At 46.9% G+C, this 23619-nt stretch overlaps 1 protein-coding gene across 2 annotated transcripts; it reads left to right on the forward strand.

Annotated features, from left to right (window-relative positions):
* Positions 1 to 387: 387 nt before the first annotated feature.
* Positions 388 to 21914, forward strand: LOC135399082 (mucin-2-like). Of its 2 annotated transcripts, XM_064630771.1 has the most exons (10): positions 388 to 490; positions 3328 to 3456; positions 4670 to 4833; positions 5291 to 6860; positions 7267 to 8397; positions 10401 to 10807; positions 11973 to 12873; positions 14022 to 14318; positions 17486 to 17617; positions 19384 to 21914. In XM_064630771.1, exons 1-10 carry the CDS (start codon positions 466 to 468, stop codon positions 19443 to 19445), a joined length of 4818 nt encoding a protein of 1605 aa, XP_064486841.1. In that variant the 5' UTR covers positions 388 to 465; the 3' UTR covers positions 19446 to 21914. The 2 variants fall into 2 exon arrangements, with proteins under 2 accessions (XP_064486841.1, XP_064486842.1); XM_064630772.1 differs by lacking the exon at positions 17486 to 17617.
* Positions 21915 to 23619: the final 1705 nt, after the last annotated feature.

The following is a 23619-nucleotide window of genomic DNA, read 5'->3' on the forward strand; positions in this document are numbered from 1 at the left end:
TGATATGAAGAAAAGGCGAACAACCAGTTCACACCCGAAAGTTGAGTACCATGATAAGGCACTGTTTTACACTTATGCCTTGTTTGTTCCACATAGTTCATCATCGTAAATAGTTGGTATGCATATCATGTCAAAATGAGAGAGCGAGCATGGCAATGATGTTTGCGAACCCACAGCGGCAACTCTCGAAGAGGTGGAGGTTTGATGACTTCTGTCACTCGGAACAAAAAAAGCTGTTTATTAAGACGCTCCCTCCATGCTTACGGGTAGGCACGTGCACCTTTATTTATTGTACACCGAAGGTAAACACAACACCGAAACCACGCCCGCACGTACAGCGCCAAGCCGTGGCCGAACCGTGTCGTTCCCATGATCCCCGCTGATTAGCAAGCGCATGCGCAGTGAGCATATTGCAAATGGCGGATTCTGTTATTGTTCCATGGCGCACATCAGAGGGATAAAATTATGCCCGAAAAAATATCTCAAGCAGGTGAGTTTATGAATGATAACGTCCATAGATGTACCGCTTGTGTTCATAGATATGCGTGGGAAGTTTTGTTTGCTGCTTGGCATGGACGTAACCCGCAATTCCGACAGACAAAATCGTGTCTCGGACGATTTTCACCATCGACCCATTTGATCCTTCAAAATTCGTCCGCTTATGATATCGCACACCTTTTACACATGACCCGCAGGCAACATCAAAGCATGACGAGCAAGTTAAAGCGTTGCACGATGTAAAATACACTTTTTCAACACTCTGTGCGTAAAGGAGAAATGATGCCCGAGAGCAACTTCAATGAGCTCCACTCCCCCCGTTTGTTGCGTTGGCTCACGGCAGCAACGCTCAAGCCTAGGCTCCGTTAGGCTTAGGACGACTGCTGCAAGTTTTATCTCACTTCAATCGGGCTCATGAACCATGAAACTGCGAGTAAAATGGTGCAGAACATGCAGAATGTACATAGAAAAGCAGAAACGTTGCGAACAATTCTCGTATGAAAGCCGCACACAACACAGTAATGTGTCAGGGTGCCTTCACCCATCGGTGAAAATTTTCAGCGATGTGTCCCGTAACCTTCACGTAGTAAACTACGCGAAAAGTAGTGTAGTAATTTGGGACATTTTGGTTGCACAGTTGAAAACTGTAGAATTGCTTGTAACGTGTTGCAATTCCATCGATGTCCTGTAATTGCTGAATGAGTGCAGTTTCATATATGTAAGCGATAGCCTAGGCCCGTGCTCAACTAGGAAGTTCGCGAAGGGGTACTTAACCTCCGTAAACGCACATTCGCACACATGCATGTGATTACGGGCGCACACGTCTAATAAATAAGCGCATTATTAGCTATGTGCAAGCTACTGTTTGGGAGATTCAAATAGCGTGTTTTCTCCAATGCGCTTGTGCCATCGATTTGGATTGCGAAAGCTAGGCCTAGTTCCCTTCTGGTAGTAGTCCTAATAGACGTGATCATCGCGACATTTGGAAACTAGCTAAAGTCAATTGCGTTGATTAACAATCCAATGAATGTGTTCTACACCATAAAATCAACGAAAATTCGCCGTTGTTTCGAGTAATTTGAGTATGTTTGCACTTGTTCTCGAGGGTCGACTGGACAGCAGCAAACTGCAGGTGCACGGGTTGATTTGTCGAAATTGTGCCGATCACTCGCTCTTTCAAGATATATCATGTAGATTTCACCCCTGTCACACGTTTTAAGCGTTTATGTTAACTTTGTTGATGTCCCGCATTTGTTGTGTTCGTGTTGTTTACAATCCGGTGCTGTCCGAGCGTGTACCGGGTCCAGTTCAGCATGTCGAGGAAGTGCTGGCGAACTGTCGTTTTTAATTAGTCGTTCTGTTCCGAGGGACAAGTCCACGATTTTGTGTGTGCTTCCCACGATATAGCGGGTTGTAAAATGAAGCGTACGCTCAGACTGCCGGGCTTATGTAAACTCCACGTAGCACAATACATACAAAAGAAGGCTCACCTAATATTTTTATGACTTTACAGCCGCTTTCAAGTGCACTTGTTTCTGCGGGAATGTTGTGATTTTTGCGGGACCATGTGTAGTAGACGTGAGTGGTGTTAATAGCAAATGTGCGGGGCTATATAATTTCTCATGAGCTTAATCCTAGGGGAAAATGCAGATACCCTGTTATCATCTTGAACGGATTCGCTTTCGTACGGCGTCAGTATTTGCTACAAGAGAAACCAATATTGGAGTCTGGAAAATTTTGCAACGATGCATTCAGAGTCCATGATATTTGTTCAAAACCTGTGTTTCAAGTCAAGCACATGCTGTAATTGATGTCTGGATAGTGAAACACAGCCAGCGCACAGTGTTTTCCCAGTGTGTTTCTCAGGATCTAACACAGCTATCAGAATAAGGTATCAAATGAGACACACACACCTGGGGACCAAAAACTGGGGAGCAATGACATACACACAACATGGTGGTGCTCCTCAGTCTTTTGACGCATTCGAACTGGCTAGCCCAGCTGTCTGCGTGAAATACACCTTTTCTTCCTACTCTCTGTCGAGCCTTGGATTTTGTTACATTTTAGTTCTTTCATCACAGAATCAAGGCAAAAATAGAGATACGAAGAAAAACGGCTCCCAAATACGTTATCGAGCCTCAGAAATTTTGCGCGAATTATGTTTGCTTCAGAGTTTCACTTCACAGAAACATACTTGTGCAAAACTACCGGTACACGCGTAATTTGAGGCAGCATTGTGATGACAAAGAGCATTGGAAACTTCTTGGTTAGCACGGTGAAAAGTAGTTTCTGCTGTTATTAGTTAGGTTTTCTCTCTATTTTTTTTACATATGTATCATAGCTTTTATGTGCTGCCTTAACAGTCAATAGAAAGTAAACACGCCGTATCGCATAGAAGCCACCAATCAGTACGCATGCTCAAAACTACTGCGCTTGCCTCGATACAACAGGGTCGCAAAACACCAGCGTCACCCATCGTACCCCCAACGCCGGCAGCAAAATCGATCGCGAGGTTGCATCTTGCTTATTTGCTTGCTTTGGCAGGTCGCATCATTCGAAGGAAATTTAACCATACTCCCAGTAAGTGCAGTTGTGATGCGTAGTCTTCATCTTTCGGTCGTATTCTCACTCTCTTACACAAGCCGTAAGAATTACAAAAATGTACAGCACCATTGCGTTTAAAAACTGCCAAACTCGTTAATGCACACTGGTGGCAGCGTACTGTGTATTTGCTCTGTAGCCTAGAATGGACTCCATATAGGTTGCTGTCGGGTCTCATGTTTCCAATGTAGTGCACATTAAATTTATGTTTTTTCTGGATGCGTGCAGACATGGAGGAAGGGCAGGGGGAGGACCTAGCCACCACAGTACTAACGTGCGAAGGGGACCTCCGAGATCCTACCTTTCCAAACCGTCTGCAGAGCCTTGTGCTCCGGCTCCGGGAACTCATCTCTGATGGTAAGTTCCCTCTCATTGTCGTTTCTCTTGGTAAGAGGCTCGTGCACGTAGGTAAACCTAGCATCGACCTTGGATGCTCGCCACTGTGCGGATAACAGGCTGAATTATGATCGTAAAGATCGACTCCGCGCAGTTTTTGGCCACTGAGGTCGCACTCGGTGCTGCATGCATTTCTAGCAGACGTACTTGTTAATATATAGGAGATCCACATGCGACTCTGAGATGGTTTCGGCCTTGGGATGTAGCCCACCATAATGTGCGTACTGGCAGTTTAGATTGACCTTTGTAAATGTGCATCCCCCCCCCCCAGGTAGGAAGCAAGAGGAAGCTTTGTCGCACCGGCATTGCAGTCCCATGAGTGTTGTCATCACACCGCAGTGCTTGCCAGTACTTGATCATAGCAAGCTTATCAGAGGGCTCTGCTTTGAAAGGAATCGGTCCATTCTGTGTACAGTGTTATTTTTGGTTGGGTAAAATGATAGTTAAAAAAATAGCTTGCAAGTATGTATGTGTAATAGATAAACTTGCGCGTGATGTTTCCAACCACCGTATTGTGCAAACGGGAATAGCCAGCTGAAAAAGTCGAGTCTGGATCTTGGAGTAATGCTATATATACTTTTTTTGCCCATGGTGCAATACCCAGGGTGATTCCGACCTATTTAAAAAATGTACATGAACTAAAGATATGTAGTTTCTTCCTGTGTTGAAGGTGTAAAAATTGTAAACTGATTCTTCTTTCTTTCTTTCTTTTTTTTTTTTTTCTAAGGGAAACATAGAGCCCGATGTAGCACAACAACATTTCACCTTGCGCAATTTGTTCAAGTATAATGTTGTTATAACGCTGTTGTACCAGCATTTTACGCTTTCTGTCGTTCTTCGTAGCATGGTTAGAATTCACTACCTGAAGCAAAAGCCTCCAATATCTGTTTTATTGCGGCTGAAGATATTCCTATTCTTCCTTGTTCTTTGTCCTTAACTTCCTTGTGCTCCAAAATATTTAGGAAAATGAAAAGTTAATCTTTCTGAAAGGTCGGTAAACACTCCGAGAAGTACACAACGCGCATTTGTGAGGAATTGCGCGAGTCCAAAGAGAAGCGAATGCAAGCTTTGTTTATGCGTTGTATTTATTTTCGAGCAATATAACTTTTTGGGCACGTTGCACACTTCTATCCCTTGTGACATATACCGATTAACGTTTCTGTACAACTTGAAGAGGAGCAACCATTCTGGGTGAAGAAGGTGGAGCCGTGGAATAGCGTGCGTGTCACCTTCACCATCCCACGGGAAGCGGCTGCACGTCTGCGACAACTGGCTGAGCGCGGAGACCGAGCTCTACGGGACCTGGGAATCCTCTCTGTGCAGATTGAGGGAGACCAGGTACCATCTTTTTGGGTCTTTCATTCATTAGTTATTAATAGAGCCTGAAGTTTTCAGGAAATATTTTTTGCTAAATCGGGGGGTAAAAATCGGGTACACAAACGTGTGCACTAAATTCGTGCAAATTCGGGCGGAAAAACTTCCAGTATGCTAAATTTGGGGAGAAATTGGGCTCAGTTACTCAAACTAACAGTAGTGGTTTGTTCCAAACGGTGATGTAACTGCATTTGCTGCTAAACAAGTAAGTTGGTGCATTCCTACAGACATCCCAGTGAGGGCAATTTGCGGGGTAAAAATCGGGTTTCACCCTAAAGAGGCAACCTTCAATTCGGGATGCGAATTCGGGGAAGAACCGGGTAAAACCCTAAAACTTCAGGCTCTAGTTATTAATCTGTATTGCGTGCCGAACGTCTTTCTACTGTCGCTCTTGACGCCCGTCTATCCCTCCTTTGCGCAGGTAATCAGCCTGACATTGGCTGGCAGGTATGGCGAGCCGCCGCAGGAGATCATTCTGCAGAAGGCCGACGAGCCGAGTCGACCGAGTAGTACGGCCACGGGCGCCACCACGAGCTGCTCGGCACCCAGCACTTCCAGCGTCTCCCAGCAGAACGGGCCTCCACCGGCCGCTGTAGTATGCGGTGCCGGGACATCTTCACCGTCGGGAGGCTCCTCCTCCGGCTTCCGCTCGCCCAATGTCGTCGCCCCGCCTTCGAAAGAGCCCCTCCCCTTCCTTCCCGGCGGGACGTCTCGGTTCACCCGGCCCGCGCCCCGCATCCGTGGCCCGTTTCCCTTTGCCAGCATGACGCATGCCATGAACACCAAGCACGGCGCCACGACGCGTTTCCCTTTCACCGCTGCACCGTTCTCCGCACAACGCGTCCTGCTGAACAACCAAACGGGGCAGGGCAATGTGGCCCTGTCCAGTCCACTCCTCGTCAACTTGCTTCAGAGCGAATCGGGGCGGGGCATGCCATCGCCGGAGGCGGGCCAGAAGCGGCCGCGACGGCCGCCGAGGAGCGGGGGAAAGGTGAAGGAGTCCTGCGTGGGCTCCTCTCCCAGTCCACCGCCTCCGAGCAGCAGTCCTCCAGACACCCTGGGTGTTCTGAACAGTCAGGCATTCTCGTTGCCCAACATTCCCCTGTCCCCGCCCCACCCCGAAGAGGCGGGGCCTTCCGCGGTATCTCCGCCTCGCTCGACGGAAGTGCGGCCAACGAAGCATCTCATAAACCCCTTCACTGGTCACCTCGAGCCAATGCCATCGGACGATGAGGAGGAGGAAGCAGCCGCACCCTCTTTTCCAGACATGGAGGTGGAGTCCGAAAATGGTCGCTCTTCCGACGGGAAGGACGGTCCTCCGTCCTCGGACACCGACTCCGGTATAGGCAAGTCGCACACAGATGGGTCGCAGTCGTCGACCGAGCAGGAATCCTTGCGCGAGGAAGACTCAAAGCCTCCCCCAGTCGAGGGAGGGGAGAAGCTGAAGCTGAGGTTAAAACTGGACTCGAAACGAGCGAGGGGGGAGCCGCCCCCGTCTTCGCCGGGGGCCGAGCCTCGTGTCCCGCCTCTTCACATATCATTACGGGGGCCAAATGCAGCGGTGGTTGTGAGCCAGAGGAGGGAAGAAGCGGTCCGCCAGAAGCCGGACGGGGAACCTGGTCCGAGGAAGCGCGCCCCAAAAAACCCGCGGGGCTCGGAGGAGGCACGGAGGGGCTGCCGTGCAGTGAGAGTGCGAGACAAGGCACCTGAGCGGACGAGGGAGCTTAGTCTCATGTCTGGAGGGAACCTTGTGCGGGTGCCGGTTTCGATGTCCCCCACGGTGGTGTTGACGCCGCTGCACCTCTTACCTTCCCAGAGGACTGTTCCTGCGGGGGAAATTGGTGGACGCGTCAGCCCGCTGGCAACAGAAGGGCCGGCAGCGTCTGATTCTCAAGCCGTATCTCCCTCTCACACCCAAAGTACAAAGGAATCTGTGCAATCTACCTGCCAACATCTCCCTGGCGATCCTGAAGTAGACTCTTCCGTTAATGGTAAGTGGGATCTCGAGACGGAGCAATCGATCGAGATCGTTCTCACCATCCGGTCTCCGCCCTTTCCACACATACAGTATAAACACTTAGAAGCATTGAACGCTACCATCGTGGCCTTCCAGATGTCTATGAACTGCAGCTTGTTGCAAACATAGTAATTTCAACGCAACATTGTAGTGCATCTTTAGGCTTCCCGATGCCAGTTCAAAACATATCCTGAAAGTGCCAACCTTAGGTTATATCGCACAAGCACATCGAAAATATATTTCGATTCCTAGTAGTCTGTTTTGCGCGATGCAAGTGTTCAAATCTCCTTGAACTATTCGAGGTTGTCTCAGGCCTCCCTGAAATTTGGAATGATTTTACATTGTGCCTGTCGTTTATGCCGTCTCTTTTCCTACCCCAGATGGTGAAGACCAAAACACGCCGACGGAAGAGCCGCTACCCCAAACACCCTCCGACTGCAATGCAGTGCGGTCACCCACAGGGAACAAAGAACCTTCCCAGAGTGCCTTTGGTCCGGCGGATGCCCGGCCATCACCCCGACGGGTTCCCTGTGGGAGCCCCGTGACCGTGGAAGCCAACGGTGCCCCGCATTTGGACGAGGACAACGCCGACAACGGCCAGGCGAGCAACCACGGCAGCCCCCACCGCTGCTCTCCACCGGCCAGTGCAATAGAAGCAATCAACCCGTCAAAGAAGCTCGTGCTGGAAACTGTCGCCGCCAACCACATGGTTGCCGGCGAACCCTGTGACAGTGCCGTGGTCGAACTCGAAGGGAGTGTAAAGTCCTCCGCAAAGTCCTCCGCCGTGGCTCGCATTCTCTCCAGAGAACAGACCGTGTCCAAAAAGGCAGCGATAGTTTCGGAAATGCAGGCTGTGGGTACAAAGTTGGGGATTGTGGGGTCAAACCACGTGGTGCCTGCCCTCATACCCGCAGGAGGAGGAGGAGGAGGGCGCGCCCTGCACAGTCCGATCTTGCACAGCGCCCACCGACACACGCTAGTGGGGCCTTCGATACTGAAGCCGGGAATTGTACGGGTGAACCGGTTGAGGTTTGCGGGGCTGGTGGGTACGGACGGAAGAACGAACGGTGTGCTAGCTCCCCTGGAAGAGTGTGACAGTACGGTGACCGGCTCGGAAACGGTGGAGTCGTCGGGGTGGAGGCGCAAGTGTCGGAACGGACCCACAGCCGACGAAAGTGGGGCCGAAACGCCGGTGTCTCTGAGTGGTGCAGTGATGTGCTCTAGTGTGGAAAGTGTGTGCGCGGCTGTGGTATCGTCCTCGTCGAACAACGTGCAGGCGGAAGAAACATGCAGGCCGTCTCAGAAAGAGGCGACTGGAAGTGCGGATGCGGTGCAAGACTTCCCTTCGAACGGAGAGGCGCATCACAACGGGGACGGGGAGGCACTGACGAGTCACGACGAGGTGACAACTGGTTCCGAGGGCTCCTCGCTGTCGGACGCGGAAGAGAAAGAGGCGCCTGCGTGCAAGAAGGAAGCCGAGGAGGCCCAGACGGATCAGCCGGAGACTACCGGTGAGTCAACATGGTACAGTAGTTTGACACACAGTGTGTGTGTGTGTGTGTGTGGGAGGGGTTCAACCAGGGGTGTAGCCAAGGGGTGGTTTGTGATGCTCAGCGCCCCTGTAATTGTACCTTTGGTAGTCCTCCTTTCTCGTAGATCCCGTCTCGAAATATTTTGCGGCTATGTTGCTCGACCCCATTTTCAAATATTTCATTTTTGGTTGTGGCGTACTGCGCAAGAAATAACGTGCTCTTGCACAAAGAACAATCATTTTAGCCTGCCTGTAACAGACGTGCGAAGTTTCTTTTATGTGCACACACTCTAGAAACCCCAGCTCCTTCAGAGAGCGCAAGTGGGGCTGACAACGTCCCTCGGCGACGTAGTCCTCCGCAGGCAACGCCACGCTGTGTCCGTAGAAGACCAGTTTCACAAAGAAATGAGACCTCACGGCAACATCACGTGGACCTGATCACATCAGGAGGTCGGGCCGGGCCTCCAAGGTCACCACTCATTGCTGCTTTTTCCGGGTGTTTGTGTAAATTTAACTGTGCAGTGATGAGACACCGTAGAGCGAATATGTGCACTGCGACGGTGTGTCTCCGTGCATGGGAGAGGGTAAAGTTTGGAGAGACCGCGTGACAAAGTGTCTGTCCAATTACAAGGCAGCAAGAAGGGGGTACTTGTCGACCGGCATGGATTCACAGAAGAAACTACATGCGCCTCAACCTTGAAAGCTTGCCCCCCTTATTTTGGAGAAGGACCAATGAGGTCACTCCGTGGGCAATAGGGGAGAATGGGAAACCTGGGAGCTGCGCAGACATCCGACCTTCTTGCATAGTGTATTATGTGTGGTGGCTCCTGAGGGACTGCTTCATGAATGAAGCGGGGGTTTCCAGCAATGCTAGAGGTTACTTCCTTGCTCCTTAAACACATAGTAGGCTTCTGAGTACAGGTAGGGCATGAATTTTTAGGGTTCTACTCGATTACGCCCGATATTAACCCCCTCCCGATTCAAATCAGAAAAAACAAGGTTTAACCCGACATTTCCCCAAAAACTGCTGGACCAGGGGAATCCAAAGTCATCACAACTAGCACAAAACTTTGCAAACTGTGCTGTAAATGCATAAATATGCTCGTAAAAACTGTCAAATCAGATACCCTGCTGCCTCTTGGACGGACGGAATATTGATACCCTGTGTCTGCTGGTATTATGTTGAGTAAACCGAAGATTTACACCTGACTCAATGCGATTCAACCAGAACTGCATTGAGTCAGGTTCAGTTCAACCCGATTACACCCAAATTATTGAAGCAAAATACATATATAACACGGTATTTACCCCTGGGTGTTGCTGAAAAATATAACCTGAAAATGCTTCATCATTCTCACTGTCACCCCTTCGGGAAGACTCCCGTAGCTACACATGTCCGGACGTGCCTAGGAGCAAACGCCAACCACACCGCGAATTTCGGCCACACGCCAACCTCCCAAGCTCCTCCGCTTGCCGCCCCTCCCACTCGTCTGTACACTGACGGACGAGAGTTTTCGTTTGCACCACCATTCCAACGCTCACACATTAAAAAGTCAGACCCTTAGTGTAGAATGCCTCGAAGTACTCCGATTTCCCAGAACGTTGGCGAAAATAGTGACGATTTGTTGGCAGAAATGATGGCAGCCTATATGAATGCAACAACTCGGGGAAAAGCAGCGCTGACACCAGAAATCGAACCTGGGTCTTCTGATTTTGATTTTCGACTTGAGTTGTTGCATTCATTGATTTCTGGGCATATGAGGCTTACATGTTTGTGTCGTCCCTAAGTGTGGTCTGCCTCGGCCAAATCTCGTTGTTTAGGCCTATATGAAGTGTCGCCACTTTTGCTCAGAGGGCACACGTCCACCATTTTGGGCCATTTCAGTGTGTCACTCATTGAAATACCGTAACTAACAAGCCTCACCGTCACCCCAGTCTTGCACTGTTGTCTAAAAAAAAACCCCCGTCCCTGTCAACTTCCAGAGCCCTCCAAAAGTCCGGCAGCACCACGGACGCAATCTGACATTCCCCTGCCGGAGCTGGTCGCGGCACCAGAGCCCCAGTCCAACTCTAGCCCCACCCCCGAGGTGACACCCACGAGTACCCTTTCCTCCTCTCCTTCTTCCTCTAGTCAGCAGCAGCAGGCAGACACCACCCAGGCGGCCAACTCAACCGAAGGAGAGAATGACGAAGCGGTGTCATCTTCATCAGTGATGCAAGAGCCAGAGGCTTCTTCGGTGCCTTCAAGTTCGTCGCTACTCCTCTGGGGCGGAAACTCCGCGGCGGATGGGACGGGAGCGGTCGTGCCCCGCGGAGAGTGCGGAACGTGGACGAGGGTCGCCCCGCTGATCCTGCAGCCGGACGGCACTGCAGCCGCCACTGCTCCGTCGGTGAGTGATTACTTTTACGCCGCTCTTTTCTTTGGTAGGATTAACTAAAGTTTGAGGCTGTGCAAATATTTATTAATTATTAAATATTATTATATGAATATAAATTACATGAATATATTAAATATTCATTAATTTATTTGTGTTGCTTAATATATTTTCAGTTTCTAATTATTTTTTAATGCGTCAGCATTAGGGGAGTGTCAAAATGGAAAAAGCTGTATGTTTGTGTGTGTGTGTCCGTGTATGGGATGGTGAGTTCTCACGGGGGCCAAGGTATACGTAAGTGGACATGTCAAGGGGATATGAGAGGGTAAATGTAAATGGAGGTAAATGATATGAAATTGAAGTAGTTGAAGGTAATTAAGAGTAAGAGGTAAGGGTAATTAAAGTTAATTAGAGGCAATTAAAGCAAGAAAGTTGAGTTTAAAGGTAATGACTAAGATATATGTAAGTAAGAGAAAGAGTAAAATGAAATTAAAGATTATCCAAGGTAACTGCAGGTAGTTAAGTGTAATTAATGTCAGTTAAACGAAAATTGAGAGTAATTAGAGGAAGTAAACGAAAATAAAGTGAATTAAATGAAATTCAAGAGTACCCCGCCTAACCTGCTGTTACCTTCTGGAATTAAAGGGTAATTGAAAGTAATTGAGGCTAATTTAAGGTTAATTAAATTGACTTACATATAGTGGTCGAAAGTGCCGAACCAGAAGTCAGGTTAGACTGGAAGTCGAGTTGGACCGGAAGTATTTTTTAATACCAAGGCGAACAGTTGTATATTTCAGATTTAAGCAGTGTCTCTTTCAAGCTGAATATGTTTGAATAGTTTCGAAATGCACTCGTAGGCGAAGAAGACCCAGGAGAGAAGGTTTAAAACGGAGTGCTGCTCCATACAAAGAGTATATATGTAATTATTTGCTCCCGATTAAAAATTACCATTCTCACAGCCCTACTAAAATGGTTTGCGCGAAAAAGGCGGAGGTTAAGAAGTACAGCTCGAAGATATTGGAGGTAATGCTGCGATAAACAAAAAAAAAAAGGTGTGGGGTGGTTGGAAAGTGTGGTACCATACAACAAAACGGTGGCTACTCAAAAAAAAACTGATCTCTTCAGTTCAAGCTGTCCAAAGACTGAAACACAGTTGGTTTACGTTGTACCTACTCCACAGCTACCAACAGCTAAAGTCCTCTCCCCAACCAAATGGATGAGCGCTGCCGACTCTCAGAGGGTGACCCTCATCTTCAAAGGCAACCTGTCTGGCACCAGTAGTTCCACTCCGCGCTCTCTTCTTGCTCCGGCAGGGAACGCTGTAGTACCAAAAACAGTGCCCATAAAAGTGCTCACATTGCCTTCGGGGTCCTCTCTAGTGGAGCTTGTCGGCTCGCCTGCTGGACCCTCTGCCGTGAACTCCGGTCCCACGTCGCCCCCCATCCGGCTCGTCGTCTCCAAAGTGTCCCCCGTCAAGGTAACCAACACTGTGTCACGGGCAGTAAACATGGCAGCCGTCATGGTCAAGTCGATGGTGGTCACCGGGACGACGGCGTCCTCTCCGGGGGTGGCGTCCACACAAACTGCTCACTGTGCCGTGACGACATCACTGGATGTGTCCGGACGATTGGCCGAAACGGCGGCGACGGACTTAAGTCAGGCTGCTGCTGCTGCGTCGCCGGAAGTGGCAGAGCCGAAGAAAGAGGACGAAGAAGAGGAGACAGAACAAACTGGAGTGTCCGCGGTAGTCACAAACCACGTCGCGGAGCAAGAACCCGCAGACTCGAAGGACCCACCCGCGGAGAATGACGCGACGGACGAGTGCAGCTCTCCGAAGAGGTTAAAATGTGATGAAGATGATCATAGAACAGAGGGCGGGGCGGACAGCGAGGTGGGGAACCGTGAGTGCCTGGACGGTGGGGGTGTTTGTGTGCCCGAGGGGTTCTGTGAAGTGGGACGGACAGCGGGGATCCCGGTGGTTGTGGTGTCTGCGATGGATTCTGTTCTGCCTTGTTCCAAGGAGGAGGAGGAGGACGACATGACGGAGGAGAACAGGAACCAGTGGAGAAGGAGTGAACGGGGTAAGCTTTGTTGCAGCACTTTTGTTGAGTGCCTGTGGCCCACTCAGTGTAGATCGTTTGTGAAACTCGCAGGCATTGCAAAAAAAGGTTCACCTGTTGGCTTACGTATCTTACAGTTTGAGATGAGCAACAGCCCCAAACTAAGATGTCGTGTGTTTTCAAAAACAAGAAAACTATGTATAACTGACAAATGGCAGGGTAGAAGCATGTTTCATTCCAGTTCTGTTCAACCTAGGAATGCTGTCTGCCACTTCCTTCTCCCATATTTCTCCCATGAAACTTATTGTGCTGAGATCAACGCGTGAAATATCAGTTGTGTATGTTGGGCTTCTGCCTGGCAATATAGTTTGCATTATTATGTGCAGTAAAAGAAAATTACGCAGGGGCACTGCAGTGTCCACTGTCAATGCCAGCTTGATACGCATGCCTGCTTAATGCTGCCTTTCACTCCTTAGCCATGTGAGCGTATACAATGTGTTTCACGAAATGTGAGGCAAAGGGTTAAAAAAAAAAATTGTGAATCGCACACCAAAAAGACGGGACTGCATAGTGTTACCAGTGGTGTGAGGAACAATTTTTTGTTTCGTTTTGTAGTTAATTAAGTGAAATTAATTAGTCAGTTTTTTAGTTATAAGATTAGAGCGACGACACCAAACCTGTTGATTGCAACTTTTTACCTCTAACGGATCCTTTTTTTCCCGGCTCCAAAGACTAACTTTCGGGTTTTCAAAAAACTGACTGTGCTAGCGAAGGTAACTGTGATGCTCTGCATTTGTATCACAACATTAGTATATTAATGCCAAAGATGAAAACATAATGATGGAATAAGTACAATAATAGTAAGAACAATGCATATTTCAGTAGCAGTAATAAATGAACAAAAAATGTGTGTTGAGTCTGTTTATCAGACCACCTGCTACCTGTGGCAGACCATCAGCTACCAGTACAACCTCAGCAGTACTTTCTGAGCAGTCTACTACCTCAGCAGTCTGAGGCAGACCTCAGACCATCAGCTACCTGTACAACAATCTCTATTTCATTGTGCTTTGATATAGCATGGTTAGCAAAAAAAGATCCTGAGACCAAATGGACACGTGTTTAACTGACCTGTAAACGTTCTATAAACTTTTTTTTCTACATCCCCGTAGCGTCCCCAGCAAGCTGTGCGCCTACATCGTCTGACCACTCTAGCGAGGAGGAGATGTCGCTGAGTGAGCTGGCTCACAAGTCAAGACAGTCAGGGACTCGAGGAGTGGTGCGGGGATCCTTAGCGCCTCCCCCTAGACAGGGCAAAGAGAATGAAAAAGAGGAGAACCCCAGGGGGGGTCGTAGGGATGAAAGCCGCCCAAGGAGGGGGAGCGACGGCAAAGTACGGCGGCTACCTCCTTCTTCCGAAGATGCCCTCAAGTCTCGAATGGAAAGATCTCGGCGTTCTCCTGCAATGAGTAAGTTTCTGATCCGTAGCCATCACTTGAGCCAGGGTGTCTACCAACCTGGAAAACCTGGAAAACAGGGAATTATCAGGGAATTTTTGATGTGAGTGGGAAAAATCAGGGGATTGTCAGGGAATTTGCCAAAAAGGCAGCCGAAGTCGGGGGGGGAAATCGCAGACAAGTGCCGTCACAATGCGCAGTGAGTCGCGAGGGCTGATGAGTGGTTGCCCACCCCGTTGCCGTGAGTAGCAGTTCTCCAATACGACAAGCTCAGAGGCAGAAAAGTAGGGAAGTTTTACTAATTTCTCTATAAATGATCTGTTTTATGAAGGTTCTGTAACAAAACGTAGCAGCAGTCCCCAAGTTCTTCTTTGTTCTGGTCAGGGAATTCGCTTGAAATAGTCAGTGAAAACCTGGAAAAGTCAGGAAATTTGAAGGCTACAGCTTAGTAGACACCCTGTTGACCTTTGTACCGCGTGTGTAGTTAATGTATTTTGTGTGTGTGTGTGTCTACCTGCATAATGAACTGTTTAATGTCTTTTGGTAATTTTAATTAACAGCACTCACTTTGGTGCAAGGCACACAAGCTCCCAGAATCTATGGTTTTCACTAAAGTCATACAATTAGAGCCTGAAGTTTTCGGGAAATATTTTTTTCTAAATTCGGGGAGTAAAAATCGGGTAAATAAACATGTGCTCTAAATTCATGCAAATTCAGGTGGAATAAGTTCCAGTACGCTAAATTCAGGGTGATATCGGGCTCAGTTACTTAAACTGACTGAACTAGTTTGGTAAAAATGGTGATGTAACTGCATTTGCTGCCAAACAAGTTAGTGTGCTATCCTATAGGAATCTCAGTGAGGGTGATTTGCTGGGTAAAAATCGTGTTTCACCCTAAAGAGTCGACCTTCAATTCGGGGTGCAAGTTCGGGGAAGAATCGGGTTAAACCCTAAAACTTCAGGCTCTACATATAATACAGAGCAGTGGTGTGTATACAGTCCAGTAATTTATCCTCCACCCCTCCCATACCTCTTCCCAGCTACAGCCCTTCCCCCGCTTTCTTATGCATCCCTGGAATGAAACAAGGAGTCAGCGATATATAAAGTGGTTATAACTAAGGAGGGGCCAAACAGTGATTAAGGAGCCAAGTTCTTAAATACATATTACAGTGAGTGCGCATGCACGCGTTCTAGGACTTTCGATGGTGTGGAAAAAATGTATGTGCTCGATGTGTGCCCTTGTTGCCAACTTGTTTGATAGTGCATCACTTTCGCATCAGTGATGTTGAGCAACACAGTTGTTGTCACCAATTGGGTTGACGCGGTGACCCACTATTGTTTCTCGCCCTGTACTCGGCCCATACCGCACAGTGGAATCTTGCTTGCTAAATTGAGATTGCTTAAACAGAATTGCTGCTTAAATGGAGGAAGAGCCACCTAGTCGTTTGGTTTTGTATTTATGCGATACAAAAACATTCCTATTAATTGGAATCGAAATTTTTGAATCTCTGAGTGTATGGAACAGAAAACAGAACTCACTGAACAGGCCTTGGGTTTCACGGTGCTCTCCAACACTTTTCAAGTGACATCACTATTTGCTAGGCTAGGCTTATTTCCAGTGGCAGCACAGAAGTGTGCACACCATGTGCCCACACTGGATGCAGCTTGTATAGTGGTTGCTCCAACAAAGGTTGACAGCTTTTGACAACTTCCTTTTGATCAACAACAAGTTACGAAGCTCTTCCTGCATAACCTCTCAGCCATGTCATAAAAAGGGGTTCCGAAAGATTCGCACATTTTCTGTAGCTCAGGAGTCATGTTTTATAATACAGTTTACAAACAAGCAGCAGTTTTATGTTTTTGTCAATATTTTCCATTTTGGTAAAGTACTGCATTTACTCGCATATTTTGCGCCATCGCATAATTTGCGCACCCCTAGTTTAGCACTAAAAATGACAAGAAAACAAAAAATCGTGTTATGTGCGCACCCGCGTTTTCGCACGCGGGTATCTGGCACGCGCGTCTCAGCGACCATGGCGATTGCTTTTCGCAACGCCGTCAGTGCTACCGAAGTTATTGCGGTGCTTTTGTGCGATTTGCGCACGCTTTCGGGTGACGGTTCACTGACGCGATGGACGGTACGGTCACTCGAACTACAAAACGCGGAAAGAAACGCTGGACAAACACGCTATGACAAACCTTACAGCGCAACATGACAAAGTTGGCGAACATAGCGTGCTTTCGGTTGTCAAGTGTGACTAGTGGCGTCTTGACGTATTTCACCGGTATATGAGTGGGAGTGGGCCGGCATTTCGCCTCCTGACCGTCGGCGGTTGCTCGGTATTTGGGTTCTACTTTCTCTCTTGTGCAGTGCAATGGTAAGGTCAACATCGGCTCTACAGAGAGCCTATATGACTGGCATACTATAAGTAGGGCCTGACTTTTTCGGGTTAAACCCGTATCCGCCCGATATTTGCCCCCCCCCCCCCCCCCGAACGAAATCTGTAAAATTCGGGTTTAACCCGAATCTACCCGAAAACATCCGGGTCGCGTGGCATGATTAAAATAAAGTACGATAACATTGCTAGACATTAGTTCCATGTTAAGACAAATTTTTATTAAACAAAAAAAAAATCTCCCGAATACACCCGAATTCCTGGCGACAGAATATGCCGTAACGGGATTTAACCCGAATACACCCGAATTTTCAAATGAAAAATATCGCCCCATATTTACCCCCCGAATTTGGCCAAAAATAAAAACCGAAAAAGTCAGGCCCTAACTATAATTTTGAAATTTTGCTTCGTTTGAATATCGTAACGAACGTTCCCACGTAATTTGCGCACCCCCAACTTTTCCGACTTTTTTTGGGGGGAGAAAAAGTGCGCAAATTATGCGAGCAAATACAGTAGGTTTACTGCAGCAATGTGCACAAGAGTTGTTTACAGCTTGTGCACCTCTAGAAAGAAACCAGCGCGGCATTTTAATTTCCTACATCACATTTCCGCAGTAAATGAAACTGATAAATTGAACAGATTTTCATGGTCCCATCAGGTTCCTTTTTAAGATTCCACCATACAAGGATAAAAAACCTATTTCAGAAGGACAGTTTCTGAACCTTTATACTACACAAAATATTTGTTGTTTGTGTTGTTTAATTGCCGTTTTGTGAAAACACAGCACGTGACCACCGCTCTCCGCCACGTATAACCAACCAGAGGAGCTGCCGCAGGGATTCAGAGACACTTTCAAAGGATGAAGAGGCTGTAGTAGCCATAAAAAGAAAAACTAGGGCGTCTGCACCAGCCTCAGGTAAGGGAGAGAGGAGACATTCTCCCTAGTGGGACTTCCTCGAAAGTGTTTCTGGCTTGTGTACGTTCTAGGTCACACAGCTGCAGTATTTTTGTTGTGTTGTTGTTGAGTGGGAGAACTGCACCGAACCTCACGCAGGTGTGGCAGTTTTCTATGAAAATGTTCTTGTTGAGCTGAAGGTTAGGGCTGGACTGACAAAACCTTTTGTTGAGTTTGCATTCACTTGTTCAAAATCTTAACAAAGTATCCAAATCATACAAGAAAGCTGGCACCAATACCACAGTGTACACTTTGTGACTAGCGTCGTATCTTGTGCAGACAATTCCAGCTTCCAGCGTGCGCAGTGATGTTGGGATTTGGACAGCTAAACTTTCTCTGAACACCTTGGGAGTCTAGAATGGAGATGAAAAATTTCTGGAAATTTTGGACAGCTGGGGAAAAAAAATAGCAAAAAGTTGGAGAAATTCATAAAGAAATCAAATTCTCACTCTTGCATGGCTTAGATTAATTAGCAATCATTAGAGGACAAAATATAAATATAGATTTTATTTGTTGAGGCACAAGGAAGCGGTGTTCACGTGCTATAAAAAAGGTTAAGACAGCAGCGAATGATCAAAGGTTTAGTGACAGTTGACTGCAGCTCAACCATTCTATGCACAGTGAATGCTAACGTAAGCAGGGATTGTTACCGAAAATAATAACGTTTCTGTTTCTGTCTCTGATACCTGAAGATCACCGCTTATTGTTTCTGTTTCCGATCGAATTTTGGTATCAGTTTTCGTTTCCGCTCTTCAAGTAGATACTTTGTTTCTGTTTCTGTTTTCGTTTCTCTGCTGTTTCGGGTTCCGTTCCCATTCTCGAAGAAAAAAAAGAGTTGGCTGTTCTAGCTATGGTGACCTTGGTGACCACAGCATTACTTTCTGTGTCATACTTAAAGTACGAGAAAAATGAAGGAAGGTGATGGTCTTCCCCGAGCACTCATATTTGAATGGATCCAACACGACAGACAAGTGCGCCCGATGCCGACAGTCATAATTATACGGCTTGACATTGGTTGGTTTGGACTGTCCGTCACAGCTGGATGGGAAGTGGGAATACTATGATAGTGCGAACTGCTCGCTGGCTTCTGAGAAGTTTGCACAAACTGCATCACGGTCACCAGCATTCACACTTGTCATGTGTTCAGTTGTATTTCACTGTAATACGGTTTGAACACCAAATGCAAAAAATAAATTTATGACGTTGCCCGTTCAAGCCGGAATAACTGGGGTAAAAAGAGATAGATTTCCGTTATGGTTTCTGTTACTGTCCTTTGAATTCTGTCTCGGTTTCGGTTTCTGGCAGTGGCAACGAAAATATTTTGTTTCTGGTTCTATTTTTGTTTCCAATGGAAATGGGGTAGAAACCGTTTCCGTTTCTGTTTCCGGTAACAATCCCTGAACATAAGTGACAACAATGACGATTGGTTATGGTCTGTCTCTAAGAGGCATATATGTTTTGTTAATGATTTGGCCTCATTAATGCGTTGTATTTTGCCAGAAATTTATACTTGGGATTAGGATTTTTTAGCAGTTTTTCCCAATTTTTCTGTTTTTTTTTTTCCCTTCCTTCTTCTGAGGTCTTCCATCTCTAGCCTAGAACTGTACTTGGAAACAAAGCACTTTGTGACGGATTTTGAGTGACCTAGAATGTGTGAATCCTGCGGCCGTTTTTAACAAGTGCAAACCATTTTCTCGACAACTAATGCATGGTCGGCTCTGTTGCAGAATCCCAAGAAGCGGTGTCAGCTAGCAAGCGGCGGCGATACTCGAAGGACAGCCATAGGTAGCAACTACTCACGGGGCCTTAGGAATCACAGAAGTCCTGGATATATATATTTTCCTTCCCCCTCCTCCTCCTTCTTACCCCTTTCCTTTTCCCTCTGCTGCACGGACGAGGCGTGGAAGAGAAAGAGCGACCATGGTGCTGAACACAAAGAACTCTACTTCTATATCGCTGCGGGAACAGGGGGGGCGGAAGCGAAGGGCAACTTCTGCAATCCCCCCCCCCCAATCTCCCCCTTCAAGGAACTCCACCTGTTTTTAGAATCGACTAAGTTAACACGAGGAGGGGTTGGTCGAGAAGAGGAGGAGAAAAAATGCCTGTGAATAGCGTGCGCGTTTTGATCGCACTGTAAATAGTTTGCATTCTGTACAGAGAGAAGCTCCATATCTTCATGAGAAGTGTTTATAATCATTGCTATTTTTAACTGTATTTTTCTTTCTTTCTTTCTTTCTCCTTTTTTTTCTCTCTCTCTCCTATTCCTCCTCCCCATTTGCGGGCGCTTCACACATCATCTCATCCCCCGTGCATCCGCCGCATGCAGAAAGAAAGAAAAAGTGATTTAAGTATTTTGTAAATAGCGCCGGTAGAGAAAGCGACCAGCAGCAGCAGCGACTTCCCCCCGCCCCCTACCCCACCCCACCCCTTTCCTCCGGTCTTACTGTTTTTACCTTTTTTTCTCTCTCTCTCTTTCTCTCTCATTCTCTTAACGGTCTGCCATCTTGTATGTACTGTTGCGTGTACGTGCTCTGGCAAAGAGAGATCCCATTCGCGCCAAAGGTGTATTATTGAGCAAAGTCAAAGGAAGAACACACATTCTGCTTTTTTTTTTTTTTAGTTGTACAGAAGGCCAGAAGGTGTTCTCCGCACATTCTCTGTCATATCCATTTTTTTTTTTTCCTCCTCTTCATTTTATCTGCAGTCCTTGTTGCGTCGCGTGTTTTTAAGGAAAGGGATTAAAAATAACTTTCCGCGTTATCCTTTGCTGTGGCCACTGTGAGGAATATGCAGTGCTGCTTTAGTGCTTTTTACTGGGCAGGGCTCTCCATAACATTGCATTTATTTTGTGGTCATTCCCTAGAAGCGTGTTTCTCTCTCTTTTTTTTATCGGATCTTTTTTTTAATCCCTGGAAGCAGATTTTGTTCGTGAACGTTTGTGTGTTGTACCCTACCCAATCCTAGTGCGTGTCGTAGTTCACATTTGGAACATCGTGCACAACTCTGAAGTAACGTGCCTTTCTCAACAGCCATGCAACGAAACGATACAGGAATGTGCAGCCAGCGTAACGTCTGACCCAGGGAGCAATCTGATTGGTTGTGCCATGTCTTGTTTGTGCCCTTTGGTGTCGTTCAGTATCTCGCGGATATCTGCGGTGTTAGATGTGCTGCCTGGGTCAGGCCAGAAAAACAAGGATGAAACCGAAAAGAAGCATTCTGAGGGGGAAAAAAAAAAAAGTATCACTGCCCAAACTGTTCACATTGTCCCGTCTCCATTCTTGTTTCGTAAGCCAGCTAGGACTGGGTACAAGTACAGCACCACCAACCTCGAATCGTATTCCTGTGCGGCAGCCACATTTTACAGCCACAAATGAAATGGCCTTAAGAAGAGGACAGACTCTTAATTGATATGCAAATGTTTGTATAAGCTTAGAAATTCCTTTCCGACGAGAAAATACAGTACAAGTTTTTTTTCAGTTCATGGTTTCACCGTTTTTGTCCAGTTACAATGCATCATGGGACGTAGCGCAGGCTTTCTTTCCTCTTGTGCATGGTTTGGGTTGAGGCCAGCCAGTTGCGCACGTTCTTAATGGCCACAACATTTGGGGGCCGCATAGATGTGCTGCTCGTGCGCACACATGACATGTTGAAAGTGCAGCTGCTCTGCAGTTCTCCTATGCACAGTGGTGTTATAAAAACCAGCTGCTGGGATCTCAGAATGAATGGGGAAGGCAGTTCTCAACCAGTTGGCCTTAGAATGATTTTTTTTTAATTGCTGCTGGGTAACTTTACCCCACCTCCCCTCCCCCTCACTCTCTTCCTGTAAATATTGTTGAGCCTGGATTTTTCTTTTTCTGTTTTGTAAGAATGTCAAATGTACAAAGATGAAAAAAAAAAAAAACAACCCACTACAGGAGCCTTACACTGCGAGAAAGAGATAGATAAGCAGATAGCGTTGCTTAGCATAGTCATGTTTTGCCAGCATTGCTGCTCGTCCCACTTTTGAAAAGACTTCTTTTTTTTTTTTCCCCTTCCTTTGTGCGAGGTTCCCCATCCCTTCCCTCCTCCCTCACTGCGGTTCGGAGATATTGTAACTGCCTTGTGAATATATTTGTACATTTGCCACATCATCTTTCTGTATAGAGAAAAACTTAAAAGAGAAAACACAACACTATGCTGCAGAAATTGTGAGGAAGACTTTTTATGGTTTGTTGTAAGTTTTCATACCGGTATTAAACTGTCACTTGAACACATTGCACTTAAGAAGGTCGAGTGCTGTTCTGGCGGGGGGCCTTGGTGCACGGAATCAGTCTGGTCCGATATTACGCGAGACTTCGGAACCAAGGCTTGCGTAGGTCATCCTGTGGCCCAATCTCAGGTGAACGGCGCTACCAAGTAATGTGGGGAACGCATGGTTTGAGGACAACATGTCCCATCGAGATGAAAGAAAAACGTTGAGAAAGATATTGAAGTGCGAATAGCTCTCAGTAATAGAGTACTGATGCCTGGAATATAAAGAAATTTCAATTTTATTCTGCTAATGTCATTAACTTTGCTTTAATGGGCCTGAATTTTATCGGACACTGATGTTGCGTCTTAAAATAGACTTCTTTGTAGCGGACATCTTGATTAATAACCAATACACTACGACAGTTTGTCTCTGGGAAGAGGAGAGGGTAAGTTTGGAGAAACCATGTGACAAAGTAGCTGTCCACTCACGAGGCAGCATTAAGGGATATTTGTCGACCGGCACGGGTCCACTGAGGGTACCACGTACAAGTTTCCAAGCACTTTGAGACGTTACTCCCTTATTTGGGAGAGGAATCGGTGAGATTGCTCCGTGGGCAATAGGGAAATGAGGGAGATGCACAGACAGTTCACCTATGTGCAGAGTGTGTGTCCACTAGTCCTGCCTGACCCTAGTGGACAACTGCCTAATGCAACAGAATTCATCCAGAGCGTACGTCATCAAATTCTCCATTGTTGGCAGTGCAACAGTAGAAATACACTAGAAAATGTGCCATGGTTGTTAAACAAGCTGTTGATTGCAGGTAGCTTTGGAAACTTTCTGACATATAGATGTGTATTTTTTTGGAGCAATGAGTACTACCACATTTGTGTCTAACTCCTTTCCCACCACCACTTCATGGACTATGTCAAGAGGATATGTGACTATGCTCTTTTGCCGAACCGAAGAAACCGTGCTTCGAACAGGACATTAAGCTAAAAAGGGTTAAAAACTGTGCTGTTTGGTGCCTTATTTTAGGATGACTAAAACCCATGTGCAGGGAAACACTTGAAGGATGACACGCAGAGCACTGAGTGACAAACCAAGGGTTTATTCATCGCAACAACAGCTGCCCATATTCCTCTTTCCCTCTTCTCACCTTCGTCTTGACGCCTTTTTAATTGGTCCCTCCTACTGGTTTATTCAGAATTGCTCCAGTTGTCCATAATTTGGGTTAGCAAGGAATTTTGTGTCCTCGACATCTGACACCTCGAATTAAAAGTGCTAAAACCGAAGACGAAAACACACAGGTGTGAGCACGCACGCACAAATAATTGTGTGTGTTGTTCATCTTCGGTTTTAGCACCCTTAATTTGCGATTTCCTACAGACAGACCCAACCCGACGTCTGACATCTGCCATTAGGGTACACGTATCTGCGAATTTCTCAAGAACTGGTTTGGTTCGGGTCTAGAGTAGGAATGAAGAAAATTTTGGAGTTGGTCGGTCTGTAAAAGACTAGCCCTTCAAAGACACAATCCACATAGAACAAGGGTAATGCATGCAGGAAAAGAAAAGAAAAATATGGCTACAGTAATATTTTGGTGTCCGGAGTTTTGAAGGGGGAGCTGCAACAGTGTTACAGCTCCCAGAATTGCTGGGAGGCTATAAGGAATCAATGCACTTCACTGCAAAGCCATGTTTCAGTACTTGAAGCTTGCACCTTTTTATAAATG

This window comes from Ornithodoros turicata, chromosome 6 (assembly GCF_037126465.1).
Source record: "Ornithodoros turicata isolate Travis chromosome 6, ASM3712646v1, whole genome shotgun sequence".
Lineage (NCBI taxonomy): Eukaryota > Metazoa > Arthropoda > Arachnida > Ixodida > Argasidae > Ornithodoros > Ornithodoros turicata.

Coding starts and splice junctions, on each gene's coding strand:
- LOC135399082 (XM_064630771.1), top strand. CDS start 466: ATGCCCGAAAAAATATCTCAAGCAG. Junction 8,398..10,400: donor GGATCAGCCGGAGACTACCG/GTGAGTCAACAT, acceptor GTCAACTTCCAG/AGCCCTCCAAAAGTCCGGCA. Junction 17,618..19,383: donor GGCGTCTGCACCAGCCTCAG/GTAAGGGAGAGA, acceptor GCTCTGTTGCAG/AATCCCAAGAAGCGGTGTCA.